This window comes from Hoplias malabaricus, chromosome 8 (genome assembly GCF_029633855.1).
Source record: "Hoplias malabaricus isolate fHopMal1 chromosome 8, fHopMal1.hap1, whole genome shotgun sequence".
NCBI classification, from domain to species: Eukaryota; Metazoa; Chordata; class Actinopteri; order Characiformes; family Erythrinidae; genus Hoplias; species Hoplias malabaricus.
The window spans coordinates 39,420,760-39,434,705 of record NC_089807.1 but is presented as its reverse complement, the minus strand read 5'-3'; the positions used below and the strand labels follow the sequence as shown (position 1 = coordinate 39,434,705).

The 13,946-nt window shown below is 40.1% G+C and overlaps 1 protein-coding gene across 1 annotated transcript in view; it reads right to left on the bottom strand.

The window, feature by feature from the left end:
* Positions 1-2,100: 2,100 nt before the first annotated feature.
* Positions 2,101-13,946, bottom strand: part of LOC136705069 (E3 ubiquitin-protein ligase HERC2-like) — a 30,944-nt gene continuing 19,098 nt past the window's right edge. The window contains exons 31-48 of the mRNA XM_066678287.1: positions 13,529-13,656; positions 13,021-13,088; positions 12,768-12,895; positions 10,528-10,590; positions 10,328-10,430; positions 9,729-9,921; positions 8,411-8,568; positions 8,010-8,084; positions 7,743-7,796; positions 6,173-6,241; positions 5,945-6,085; positions 5,668-5,808; positions 5,416-5,582; positions 4,513-4,576; positions 4,370-4,428; positions 4,021-4,204; positions 2,902-3,001; positions 2,101-2,591 (exon numbers count right to left, since the gene is read on the bottom strand). Coding sequence (XP_066534384.1) covers positions 2,377-2,591; positions 2,902-3,001; positions 4,021-4,204; positions 4,370-4,428; positions 4,513-4,576; positions 5,416-5,582; positions 5,668-5,808; positions 5,945-6,085; positions 6,173-6,241; positions 7,743-7,796; positions 8,010-8,084; positions 8,411-8,568; positions 9,729-9,921; positions 10,328-10,430; positions 10,528-10,590; positions 12,768-12,895; positions 13,021-13,088; positions 13,529-13,656 — 2,110 coding nt within the window. The 3' untranslated portion in view covers positions 2,101-2,376. The remainder of the gene's footprint in view (positions 2,592-2,901; positions 3,002-4,020; positions 4,205-4,369; positions 4,429-4,512; positions 4,577-5,415; positions 5,583-5,667; positions 5,809-5,944; positions 6,086-6,172; positions 6,242-7,742; positions 7,797-8,009; positions 8,085-8,410; positions 8,569-9,728; positions 9,922-10,327; positions 10,431-10,527; positions 10,591-12,767; positions 12,896-13,020; positions 13,089-13,528; positions 13,657-13,946) is intronic.

The window sequence follows — 13,946 nt, the reverse complement described above, 5'->3', positions numbered from 1 at the left end:
TTAAGTCATTACAGGTTTTCTTACTCCACCCATTTCCGCTGCCCCCCCCCCCCCACACACACACACACCCCATAATAGACCAGTTGGGAACCAGCAGAGGATCCCACAAAGTGTGTGGCTGTGTACCGTGTACTGACTGAGTAAATATGTATTACACATTAAAAAAAAGATGTACTCCACTGACAATGCATGTTCATATGTGTATTAATCTGGTTTATAATATTTATTTGTATAGTGCTTTTAGTTTGATACCTGTGTGGGACGTGGTTGGAAAAGAGCTTTCTCCTTGTGAGAAAATTAAGAAAATGTGAATGAATGATTGCTTGGAGGACTATTTACAGCAGTGATACTGAGGGTTTAAAAACTTAGGGTTCATGAAGAATAAGGTAAAAGGGGGCTAACGAGTATGCAGAGCAACATATGGATTACTGAACTACAGGGTGCTCCTGTCTGGTCAGTGGAGCTAAAAAGAAATGATATCACTATATTCCACAATGGGGGGGTAGATCATAAACATTAACCAAATAGTAACAGAAAAAAGGGTTTGTGTATCTACAGTAGCGTCATAGTTTTACAGTAGGCTCCCTCCAGTGGTGAGTGTAGTAATAAAGTGCAGTACTGGACACAATAAGAGGATATCCGGATTTATTGCAGTAATAGCAATAGTGGCAAACACATATAAGAGTTATATGTTTTCCTTCCACTCTCAATTCATTATTGTCATTATTGATATAAAGCAAATTAATACTGGAAAGGAACAATGTGGCACTCTATGAACAAACCAATACACATTAATTGTTAAATGAGCAAATGGTCATTTTCTACAATGATTCTTTTTCATGTTTTGTGCAGCTATCACAACGACACAACTTTTTAAACATGGCTGCCAAGAAGTAGGGGACCAATATGAGCACAAGCTGTTCTTTCTCCTTTATTTATTTCATGTTGTGAGTGGTGATGTACAGAATTAAAATGAAATATCACTTTCGTGCCCGGTCCAGGGTGTGTTCCTGCCTTACCCCAGTGACCCTGGACCTACTACAACCACCACAAACTGATCAGAAAAAAGCAGTTACAAAAGAGAAGTGAATGAATGAATGACATCCATAAATATCCTTTGCTACATTTTAAAGTTAAAAATGACTCATTTAACCAAGATATTCATAGTGCATACTAGAACAACCCATTGATACAATCAGATGCAGTAGCTCTAGGAGCAGATTATTATTTACAACTTAGTGAATACTAACAGATATAAATGGGACAGAGCGGGTAGTGTCGCAGTCACACAGCTCCAGGGGCCTGGAGGTTGTGGGTTCGATTCCCGCTCCGGGTGACTGTCTGTGAGGAGTGTGGTGTGTTCTCCCTGTGTCCACGAGGGTTTCATCCGGGTGACTGTCTGTGAGGAGTGTGGTGTGTTCTCCCTGTGTCCGCGAGGGTTTCCTCCAGGTGACTGTTTGTGAGGAGTGTGGTGTGTTCTCCCTGTGTCCACGAGGGTTTCATCCGGGTGACTGTCTGTGAGGAGTGTGGTGTGTTCTCCCTGTGTCTGCGTGGGTTTCCTCCGGGTGACTGTTTGTGAGGAGTGTGGTGTGTTCTCCTTGTGTCCGCGAGGGTTTCCTCCAGGTGACTGTTTGTGAGGAGTGTGGTGTGTTCTCCCTGTGTCCACGAGGGTTTCATCCGGGTGACTGTCTGTGAGGAGTGTGGTGTGTTCTCCCTGTGTCCGCGAGGGTTTCCTCCAGGTGACTGTCTGTGAGGAGTGTGGTGTGTTCTCCTTGTGTCCGCGAGGGTTTCCTCCAGGTGACTGTTTGTGAGGAGTGTGGTGTGTTCACCCTGTGTCCACGAGGGTTTCATCCGGGTGACTGTCTGTGAGGAGTGTGGTGTGTTCTCCCTGTGTCCGCGAGGGTTTCCTCCAGGTGACTGTCTGTGAGGAGTGTGGTGTGTTCTCCTTGTGTCCGCGAGGGTTTCCTCCAGGTGACTGTTTGTGAGGAGTGTGGTGTGCTCTCCCTGTGTCCACGAGGGTTTCCTCCAGGTGACTGTCTGTGAGGAGTGTGGTGTGTTCTCCCTGTGTCTGCGTGGGTTTCCTCCGGGTGCTCCGGTTTCCTCCCACAGTCCAAAAACACACGTTGGTAGGTGGATTGATGACTTAAAAGAGTCCATATGTGTGAATGTGTGTGTGTTGCCCTGCCCTTGTACCCACCGTGACCCTGAACTGGATAAGTGCTTACAGATAATGAATGAATGAATGAATTAATAAATAGGATATTTACAAGCTTTTTATGTTTTTGTGTCACAATAAATACTATACACTCATAATAAAAAAAAAACAAAAAAAAAACAAACAGGTGTGACCTTTTATGTATGAGGTCAACTGACTTTTCACGACTTTCCAAAAACCTCACAGCATGTGATGGCATGAGTCAATCTGTCTCTCAGTATTTGGATGCTGCTGTAGTTTGGAAGGTCCAGTGTCCCGAAGCAGGTCTGAGCAACTGGGAAGCGCTCGTCTGCATCTGAAAAATTATGTCTCACAATTTTCAGACGCAGCTGAGAGAGGCCTCCAAAGGGCAGGCGGTCTGTCGCATACATGAAAACTGAGGAGAAAAACAGTCTGTCATTAACTAAATTATCGATACATACACAAATAGATAGCAAGCAGTAAACAGTGCAACTACAACAGTGCAGGTCTGAGAGTGCAAGCAAGATATATACACAATGCAGTTACATTAATGTACTAGAGTAGTGAGAAGGTAAGGGTGTATTTACATGTATCTGGTGCTCAGTATCACACACAGTATCTGGTTCTCACCACATAATACCGAGCATTGACTACATGGTATCTGATGCTTATTTTATAATATTACCCAACTCTATTTTGTAACTGTAGTGTCTCGAGTAACTTACGTAAAAACCTCTTTTTAAGCTCTTCAGACAGCTCAGTGAAAACCATCCAAAAGTTCTGGATCAGCTGGTCAAAGGGCCCACAGTGTTCATAAGTAGTGATCTAAACAGAAAAACAATATTCATAAAGACAAACTGCAGTGGTATTCAACATTAATTCATTATCTGTAACCCTTATCCAGTTCAGGGTCTCGGTGGGTCCAGATCCTACCTGGAATCATTGGGCACAAGGCGGGAATACACCCTGGAGGGGGCGCCAGTCCTTCACAGGGCAACACACACATTCACACCTACGGACACTTTTGAGTCGCCAATCCACCTACCAACATGTGTTTTTTGGACTGTGGGAGGAAACTGGAGCACCCGGAGGAAACCTACGCTGACACAGGGAGAACACACCACACTCCTCACAGACAGTCACCCGGAGGAAACCCACGCAGACACAGAGAGAACACACCACACTCCTCACAGACAGTCATCCGGAGGAAACCTACGCTGACACAGGGAGAACACACCACACTCCTCACAGACAGTCACCCGGAGGAAACCCACGCAGACACAGGGAGAACACACCACACTCCTCACAGACAGTCACCCGGAGGAAACCTACGCTGACACAGGGAGAACACACCACACTCCTCACAGACAGTCACCCGGAGGAAACCCACGCAGACACAGGGAGAACACACCACACTCCTCACAGACAGTCACCCGGAGGAAACCCACGCAGACACAGGGAGAACACACCACACCCCTCACAGACAATCACCCGGAGGAAACCCACGCGGACACAGGGAGAACACACCACACTCCTCACAGACAGTCACCCGGAGGAAACCCACGCAGACACAGGGAGAACACACCACACTCCTCACAGACAGTCACCCGGAGGAAACCCACGCAGACACAGGGAGAACACACCACACTCCTCACAGACAGTCACCCGGAGCGGGAATCGAACCCACAACCTCCAGGCCCCTGGAGCTGTGACAGAGACACTACCTGCTGCACCACCATGCCGCCCTTGAATGAAACAATGAAACTATTATAATATTTAAATTATTATTTTAAAAGCAGCATGGTTACTTATTTTTTAAGCTGAAGCAACAAAATTCATTTCACCTTTCGGAGATCCTCCCACACATATTCAGACGTGCCATAGAGCAGAAGTCTGAGTTCCTCTGGCAGAAACATCTTCCACTTTCCAAAGGGAGCGCCACGAGAAAAACCCCTTGCGAATTCCCTAAATTGGTTCTCCACAGATTTGTTGAAAACAAAGTCAACATACAAGTCCACATATTTCTGCCTGTAAAGAAACGGACAGAGTTTAATGCCAATAAACATATTTTTGCAAATATCTGTGGTACTGTGGATAGTGCAATGCTTTTCTAGATCAAAGTTCGTGGAGTCTTATTTTTCTGAATGTGCACAAATTACTGCGTGAGAGATAATACGTGAAAAAACACCAAACCTGTTGACTTTGGTGACAGTGATTTCCCGTCCATTCGGAATAAGCTCTTTGCCTAACAGCTGAAACAAACACATTAAATTTAGTTCAGGATACATATTAAAACATAAATATACATCACAAAAAAATCTAAATAATAATCTTACTGTGAAATCCAAATACAGCATATCCACAACTTCCTCGTCTTCCTTCAACATATTTTTCAGGCTCCTAAAAATGTAAAAAAATAAAAGTTTAGTTTAACATGTTGGAAAAAATATTTTAGAAATATATAATGTATAAACGGGCAGCACGGTGGCGCAGCAGGTAGTGTCACAGTCACACAGCTCCAGGGGCCTGGAGGTTTTGGGTCCGATTCCCCGGGTGACTGTCTGTGAGGAGTGTGGTGTGTTCTCTCTGTGTCTGCGTGGGTTTCCTCCGGGTGACTGTCTGTGAGGAGTGTGGTGTGTTCTCCCTGTGTCTGTGTGGGTTTCCTCCAGGTGACTGTCTGTGAGGAGTGTGGTGTGTTCTCCCTGTGTCTGTGTGGATTTCCTCTGGATGACTGTCTGTGAGGAGTGTGGTGTGTTCTCCCTGTGTCTGTGTGGGTTTCCTCCGGGTGACTGTCTGTGAGGAGTGTGGTGTGTTCTCCCTGTGTCCACGTGGGTTTCCTCCGGGTGACTGTCTGTGAGGAGTGTGGTGTGTTCTCCACCTACCTGGAATCATTGGGCACAAGGCGGGAATACGCCCTGGAGGGGGCGCCAGTCCTTCACAGAGCAACACACACTCACACCTACGGACACTTTTAAGTAGCCAAGCCACCTTACCAACGTGTGTTTTTGGACCATGGGAGGAAACCAGAGCACCCGGAGGAAACTCACAGAGACACAGGGAGAACACACCACACTCCTCACAGACAGTCACCCGTGTGTGTGAATGCAACACTACCATGTAACATGTTTACAAAATTGCAAGTCACAGTGGATGCATTTGCTAAATGTCATACATGTAAAGGCAAATGAATAATTCAGGGTAGTTGGCGTTCACGTGTTTAAAGGACAGTTGATCAGTACCTGGCCTCCACTGGAGATAGCTCCTCCAGGTCACTGAGTGTCGGACTGATGTTCAGAAGCTTCTTGAAGAGTGCCAGTGGAAAGCCAATGATAATAAAACAGTAATTATATAAGGCCATTCCACAGATGGTGCCAAGGAGGTATAACTCTTCACTGGAACCACAAGTCTACAATTTCAAAAAAATAATTGTTTACTCATTTGCCTTTGGAAAGCAACCATACACACAAAATAATGTAAAACTGCAGACTTACATCAGATGAGAACCAGGAAAGTCGTGAGTCTTCAGAAAACTTCAACACACTGGAGCACTTTGTGATATCCTTCCCCAGCAGTGTGAAGAATTCCTTACGCAAACCTCCAGCATCATAGCCATCCTCCTCAGAAAACTTCACCTGGACAAACAAGAGCATGAATGGATGGATAGATGAATAGCTTGTGCAAGTCAGATGCAAATGAAATCATCATAGAAATGTATGCAAGGTATTTAAATACAACTTGTCGTCTTATATGTTACAAAATAAAACAAACCTTCAGTGGGCAAGTGAAATCATGAACGTTCATTTTCAAGTATTGGAGCGTGTCCACCAGCACCATGTCTCTTCTCACACACAGCGCGTAGTTTTGAACGGGAGGTGGAACAGTTGTTAATATATCCTGAACATGAAAACACTAGAGACAACAACACAGCACTTACTAGTATGACAAGGGCTGAAATTTGATTGAACACATTTGATTGTCTCTGTGGCATTTACTTACCCTGAACAGCGTGCATTTACACCTCATATCAAGGATGAAAGGGTAACTGAGAAGATATTTGATATGTTTCTAAAAATGGACAAGAATGGGCACAAATGTTTATATACACACACATATGATGGATTTGTTTACATGACAGTATTGTTGCACACATTTGAATTTGTTGTGGGTTTCCTTAAAACAGTGCTCACAATTATACATACACACCCTTAAATAAAGTAAGTGTTGATGAAACTACTAAGCTGTCTTTTAATTTGATGACATTTTTCTAATATCAACTGATAGCTTTTCATGTGAAATTAAAAACATCAGGTTTGACATTTACCAGAACCAACCAAAAAAAAAAAATAAATAAATACTACAATGGGAATGTTCTAAAAGCTCATAAGACTTACTCAATTCAGAACATTATTTTTTAGGCTACCAGAACATTAGTCTTAGCTAGCGTAGTGCGTAGTTACCTCAACTTCCTGCCACTTTAATTACAATATTGGAAATCTTAGCTAACTGTAAATAAATAGAAGTACTTTACTCACTCAAATCAACATTTTTCAGGGGTCAAATATGTGTAGATTAATGTCCAAGACTTGCTTGACTTTGAAAGAAAATATGTTTTTAGATAAAAACGCTTTTGTTTAAGTAGGTGCCAATACTGCTAAGATTATTAGATGACTTCGGCCACCTCCCCTGCTTGTGACAGTCAAACGAGACAGTTGCTACCACATTCAGTGGTTTTGAGAGGTTCACAATGAGATTACGTTTGTCCTGTGTTGGTATCCGTACTCTACATGTAAGGATTACAGTGGCAGTAGATTTTCCCCTCAGAGAAAAGGAAGCTAACCGCTAAGCTAACTTTTACACTGAGGGAAATATCTGTCACGAAATGGAAATGTGTTGTGTTCCACGTACAGTTTTGCACACAAAGAATTACAACACTGTTAGAGATACTTAAATATTGTTTAGATATGTGATTTCTTGAAAGACTGATGTTTAAATGCCCTACTAGGGCTTGAACTTATGTTTTATTGTTTTACCCAATGCGATTGGCGAAAAGAGAGAGCGGAATTGCACCATATACGGCGGTGGCCGGAATTAGGGGAAAGACTGATAAGTTATTTGGAGTTGTGGTAATTTCAGCAGAGAGATAGATAATGCAATCTAAGCACCCAACCTACATCAAAGCTAGCTTTAGACTGGCCTTCCAGAAGATCTGATCTGAAGTCAACCAAAAAAAATTGTTGACTGTGATTAAAAGACAGCTCCATGCGAGAAAATTAAAGATTTGATTGCACTCCAACATTTCTGCCAAAATTAGTCACAAATATTTACTGGAAGAGTGCTCGTGGCCATCAACTGCTTCTGGTAAAAGTGAAAACTGCTTAAGGCCATTTGATCAAATATGAGATGTACTGTATGTATAATTCTGACCCTATATTATTTTTCCAGGAAATCCACATTAAATTCAAAATTCGCAGCTGCAGTAATTGCTGCATCACAGATAATGTTACGATAGACATGTCTGTTATGAGACATGACACTTGAGATTTAAAAATAAGTCCAGAATGCCTACCATAAAGTTAATCATAGCTGGGTATTGTTCATCATTTGTATGGAGAGATGGAACCTGAAAATAAAAGATTATTAAGACATTTTTTATGTAAGTTTATGTAAAAGGACTTGTCATATTGTTGTATTTCCATTGATCAATTCATCATGAAATTTGAACACAATCTTAAGGACAGCTGCTGTGCTTGAAATATGTAGATAATATAAACTGGAAAAAAGGGAAATATATGCAGGTGAACATTAACTGTGGAGGTATTGCCTCAGTACTTACAGACTCAAAAAAGACAGTGAGTTCCTTTATGTAGAAATGATCATCCATCAATCGCACAACTCTCTGACCATTAATCTGCATAAATTAAAAAGTTTAGATAAACATTACGTGAATATCACAATAAAACATTAGATAATAATAATATAAAATTAAATAGCTACACAATAACAATCTAATATCAACAAGAAATGATCAGATTATTATCATCTGAATGTCGTATAAAATCAACAGAAAATAATTATTTAAATAATTTTTACACTGCAAAATAAGATCATATATCAAATAAATAATAATAATAACTGCTTTTTATACTACAGTAATCTGAAAAAGCATTAGATGTTTGTGATTTTGCATTTGTCAGTGTATTTGTGGAAGAGAAAAATAGGATTTTTAATGCTTACCACATAGAGCTTGCGCAGTACACTCAGTGGAGGTTCTACATCAGTCCAGTAGTTGCAGATCGTGGTGGTCATCTGGGATATGAAGTGGGCAGATGCAGAGTGAAAGGTCTTGACCACTGTTCTGTAGTAGGAGTAGGGTAGTCTGGTCCATAGACTCACTGAGGGATTTATTTGTTTAGTTATTTATTTATTTTTTACAAAATATGAGAAATACAACTTCTGAGCTGATTACAAAATAATGCAAAAACTACATTAAAAATATGTTATTAAAACTGCAAGAATACTGTCCAAAAACATGGAAAAGTGATTAATTGAATGTACTTGTACCTACTTTGTACATAATTTGCATAGAAATTAAATATTATTGTGCTGAATGTTTGGTAAAGTGTAGTCGGTAACACCAATGCTCTTTATGTCGAGTCAAGTCCTGATTTAGGAAACATGCTACACCAGTAAGGGTTTAAAAACATGACTCCATTTTATAATACAATGCCCTGTGTTTTGTGAGTTATTTTGCACCATTTTTGGCCACATTTAATCAAAAGCTTTTCAGTGGCCTAAATGTCTATGCATCGCTTCTTGTTGAAATAATGTGCAGGGCTTAAGTCTTAAGAAACATTAAATGTCAATGAAATATTAACAAAAAGTTGATGAAATTGTCACGCCCTTGTCCTGTTGTGTCTGTTTTCCCCGCCATGTGCTCACTTAGCACATGGCTCTGTTTGTTATTGTCCATGTCTCTGCCCATGGCCTCCTCCTCATCAGTGTCCTCCTCAGTGTCGTTTATAATCCGTCCCCCTCGTTATCTGTCTCAGGTGTCTCTTGTCTATTTAATGTATTTAAATTCCCTTGTCTTGCTTCCTGTTTGTTGGTCATTTCATTTCCCATTTCTTGTTGTTTAGCACGTCTGTCCGTCCTGTTTGCTTTAGTTCTCTGTGTTTAGGGTTAGTCTGTCTCTGCTGTTTCTTGTTTTCATTGTCGTTTTGCTCCTTTCAGTTTGTCTGTATCCCTCTTTAGTCTGTTTAGCTCTCTAGTCTCTGTCCCATTAGGCCTGTTTAGCATTCTGTGTTTTGTTTTAGCCTGTTTAGCATTCTGTGTTTTGGTTTAGCACTCCGAGATTTGGTTTAGCCTGCTTAGCTCCCCGTGTCCAGGTTTAGCCTGCTTAGCTCCCTATATCTTTGTTATAGTCTCTGTATCTGTTTAAAATAAAGTTTGCTGTGTTTTAGTGAGTGTGTCCGCGTCCGTCCCCGTGATCCTGACAGAAATATTACAAACTGCATTTGTCATATAAAGCTAAGGATTCTGAATGGGGACTTACTCAAGATATTCAGAGACTCCTGGTTCAGGTTTAAAATGGAAGAAGCCAGAGCTACAGTGAGCTGCGTGTTGCACTTGATCTTGTTCATGACTCTGAGGAGCTCAGGGAGGATGAGGTAAACTCTCAGAGCTTCCACTCCCACAGCAGAAGAACCCAGGGAGGGGAGAAGATATTGCTTCACCACATTTTCCACCTGAAAGAAAAATTCCCCATTCAAATTCATGTCTGATTTCAGTGTCACAATTCAAATTAAACCTCGACTGTCTGCCCATGGATCTCTACTATTAAATAACATCTAAATTAGTACCGCAGAGTCACAAAACTGAGGGAACATGTTTAAAAGCACACATAAGTCAGTTAATATTCTCCTCCAAGAGTTGAGCTCCAGTAAAAAGTTCCAAAACAAAGTTCTGGCTGTCAAATGTTTCAGAGGAAGCATGTACAGATCTTTAGCTTCACAGGTTAGTGACACTGTGATTGGGTGAAATGTAACTAAAAGATAAAACAGGACTATTGTATTTACACATGACAAAAAGTGTCAACCAAAGTGCTGAATAAAAACATGTAGTCTGTAACGTGATTCAACACCAGAACCGTACCTCAGACAAAATCTTCTGTTTCTTGGCCAACTTCTCAAACGTTAGACGAGCTAAAGATAAATCCAGCCCAGAATGCCCTTCAGCTGTTTTATAGTGTTTATCACTGTTAATAAAAATCAAATATTAAAAGGCTATAAGAGGTAGTCACATGAATTCTGAATAAACGTATCCAACCCAAAGGCCACAAAATCAGTTCATACCTTTTGTCAATGAATGAGCTGCGATTGATAATCGACGCTGATGAGAACATTCTCTTGATTCCCCTATCCACACAGAGAGTTATGTTATATGCTTAGCAGCTGTAACTTGGCAAGATTTTAACCACATTTATATATATATTTATCAAAAGTAGTAGTGACATGATTTCACAGTGATGTATGGAATGAGATTACGTATGTAAATTACGTAGATTACGTAGATTGTACGTATGTTTGCTTGATGTTGATGGTCCTTAGCATTGATCTGTGTTTAGCCTTGTTCTATGTTAAATGCTCTGTGTTTTGTCTTGCTCTGGGTTTAGCCTTGCTTTGTGTTTAGCTTTCTATTTTAGCTCTTGTGTTTTATGTTTAGATTCCTTGTTTAGTGTTTAGCTGTGTTTAGTGTTTAGCATTGAGCCTTGTTTAGTGTTTAGCATTGAGCCTTGTTTAGTGTTTAGCTGTATTAAGTGTTTCGTTTGTTTAGTGTTTAGCTGTGTTTAGTGTTTAGCATTGAGCCTTGTTTAGTGTTTAGCATTGAGCCTTGTTTAGTGTTTAGTTGTATTAAGTGTTTAGCCTTGTTCTATGTTAAATGCTCTGTGTTTTGTTTTGCTCTGGGTTTAGCCTTGCTTTGTGTTTAGCTTTCTATTTTAGCTCTTGTGTTTTATGTTTAGATTCCTTGTTTAGTGTTTAGCTGTGTTTAGTGTTTAGCATTGAGCCTTGTTTAGTGTTTAGCATTGAGCCTTGTTTAGTGTTTAGCTGTATTAAGTGTTTAGTTTGTTTAGTGTTTAGCTGTGTTTAGTGTTTAGCATTGAGCCTTGTTTAGTGTTTAGCTGTATTAAGTATTTAGTTTGTTTAGTGTTTAGCTGTATTAAGTGTTTAGTTTGTTTAGTGTTTAGCTTTGTTTAGTGTTTAGCTGTGTTTAGTGTTTAGCTGCGTTTAGTGTTTAGCATTGAGCTTTGTTTAGTGTTTAGCATTGAGCCTTGTTTAGTGTTTAGCATTGAGCCTTGTTTAGTGTTTAGTTGTGTTTAGTGTTTAGCTGTGTTTAGGGTTTAGCATTGAGCCTTGTTTAGTGTTTAGCATTGAGCCTTGTTTAGTGTTTAGTTGTATTATGTGTTTAGCTTTGTTTAGTGTTTAGCTGTGTTTAGTGTTTAGCATTGAGCCTTGTTTAGTGTTTAGCTGTATTAAGTATTTAGTTTGTTTAGTGTTTAGCTGTATTAAGTGTTTAGTTTGTTTAGTGTTTAGCTTTGTTTAGTGTTTAGCATTGAGCCTTGTTTAGTGTTTAGTTGTATTAAGTGTTTAGCTTTGTTTAGTGTTTAGCTGTGTTTAGTGTTTAGCATTGAGCCTTGTTTAGTGTTTAGCTGTATTAAGTGTTTAGCTTTGTTTAATGTTTAGCTGTGTTTAGTGTTTAGCTATGTTTAGGGTTTAGCATTGAGCCTTGTTTAGTGTTTAGCTGTGTTTTAGTGTTTAGCATTGCGCCTTGTTTAGTGTTTATCTGTGTTTATAGTTTAGTCTAGTCCTTTGTGTTTAGCTCCTTAGCCTCTGTATTTTGTTTATTTCCTTAGCTTCTGTGTTTTGCCCTTTTGTTTAGCTTCCCTTTGGCTAGTTACCTTTTGTATCCTGTTAATAAAATCATCAGCATACCTCCATCCCTAAATCCTACACACCATCATTATTACAAACGTAGCTCTGTGTGCTTCATATCAAATGTTACAGATGATGAAAACCTGATAGAAATAATTTCATAAACTCAAATCCAATAGGTTATAAGTTACAGCGCTGCATAAGCCTTTCATCACAAATTACATAAATCATCAAACACACATATGAACGCTTTTTCAAAAATCACACATAACACTAAGGTGAATTTACATCAGACATTTATAATAAATGATATGTTGAAGTAAGCCATTAACATTACTATTGCAACTTGCTCAATGATCTAAGAACTTTTTTATAGCATAAAAACTTATGGACATCTTGATGAGGTGTATAACCTAAATCATAATTCTCTCTATCAGTGGTTATCCAAGTGCTTTAGTGTCAATGATCCACTCTGGCCCTAGATACATACTGTAGCTAATCTCCCTTTACTCACTCGCTTTCTTTCTGTCTTATCAAGATGATTGTTGGAAAAAAAATAAATCCTGTTAGCTTCAGTAACCTTCAAGGTCATGATAGTTATCACATACACATATAAAAGCATTTTGTTTGGACAAGTCTAGATATGCAACGTACATCCATACCTTTTCACTCTGTTCCAATCATTTCCTTTTTCACAGTCTGAAAACCACCTTTCGATAATGTCATCATCTAGTACTGATATTCCTCTGCAGGAACTTGGAGATGCACTGGCTGAGTCAATCTCACCATCCTGAGAAACACAGAATATTTATGGCAACAATAAAATTAATAATAATAATTTCAAAGGTTAGTAAGCAATAAAATTGATATGTCCATAAACTTAACATTTCTTAAAATCTGTTTATTTTTGCTTACCTGGAAATAGACAACAGAAAGGTTTCCTCCAGCAATAATTCTGTCCACTGTCTGTTTTGGGTCGCATTCTGCCAATAACACCACAATATTCAGTCATTTATTTATTCTCTGTAACCCTTATCCAGTTCACACCCTGGAGTTGGCATAAGTCCTTCACAGGGCAACACACGCACACATTCAATTTTGAGTCGCCAATCCACCTACCAACGTGTGTTTTTGTACCATGGGAAGAAACCAGAGCACCCAGAAGGCACCCCAGGCAGACACAGGGAGAACACACCAAACTCCTCACAGACAGTCACCCGGAGGAAACCCACGCAGACACAGGGAGAACACACCACACTCCTCACAGACAGTCACCCAGAAGAAACCCACGTGGACACTGGGAGAACACACCACACTCCTCACAGACAGTCACCCGGAGCGGGACTTGAACCCACAACCCCCAGGTCCCTACCTGCTACGCTACCGTGCCACCCACACCACAATAGTTCATTACTGAACTAACCTGAGGGCAGGTGAACAGATAACGGCACACACTGATTGGTTCTCTGTCCATTTCCCAGTTGTCCTTGCTCTCCACATCCAAATGAGTAGATAGTCTTTGATGTTCCAACAAGTGCTAGAGTGTGATATCTTAAATGCAAGAAAACAATCAAACATTATTCCACAAGACGTTTTTGGTTGCCAAAGTTATTGGACAGTAATTAGTGCAACAAATTATTAACTGCGCCATTTTTAAGTTGGATTTTCCCAGTTCGGCCATTCATTCTGCCACCTGTAGCAGAGCAGGCTAAAGCTTAAGCACTCTTGCAGTTTTATAATGTTCAAACAATAAACGTAATGTCATTGAATATTAAAAAATAAATAAATAAATACATTCTAAAAAATCATAGCCAATGAAACTATGCTTCAAAATGCAAACA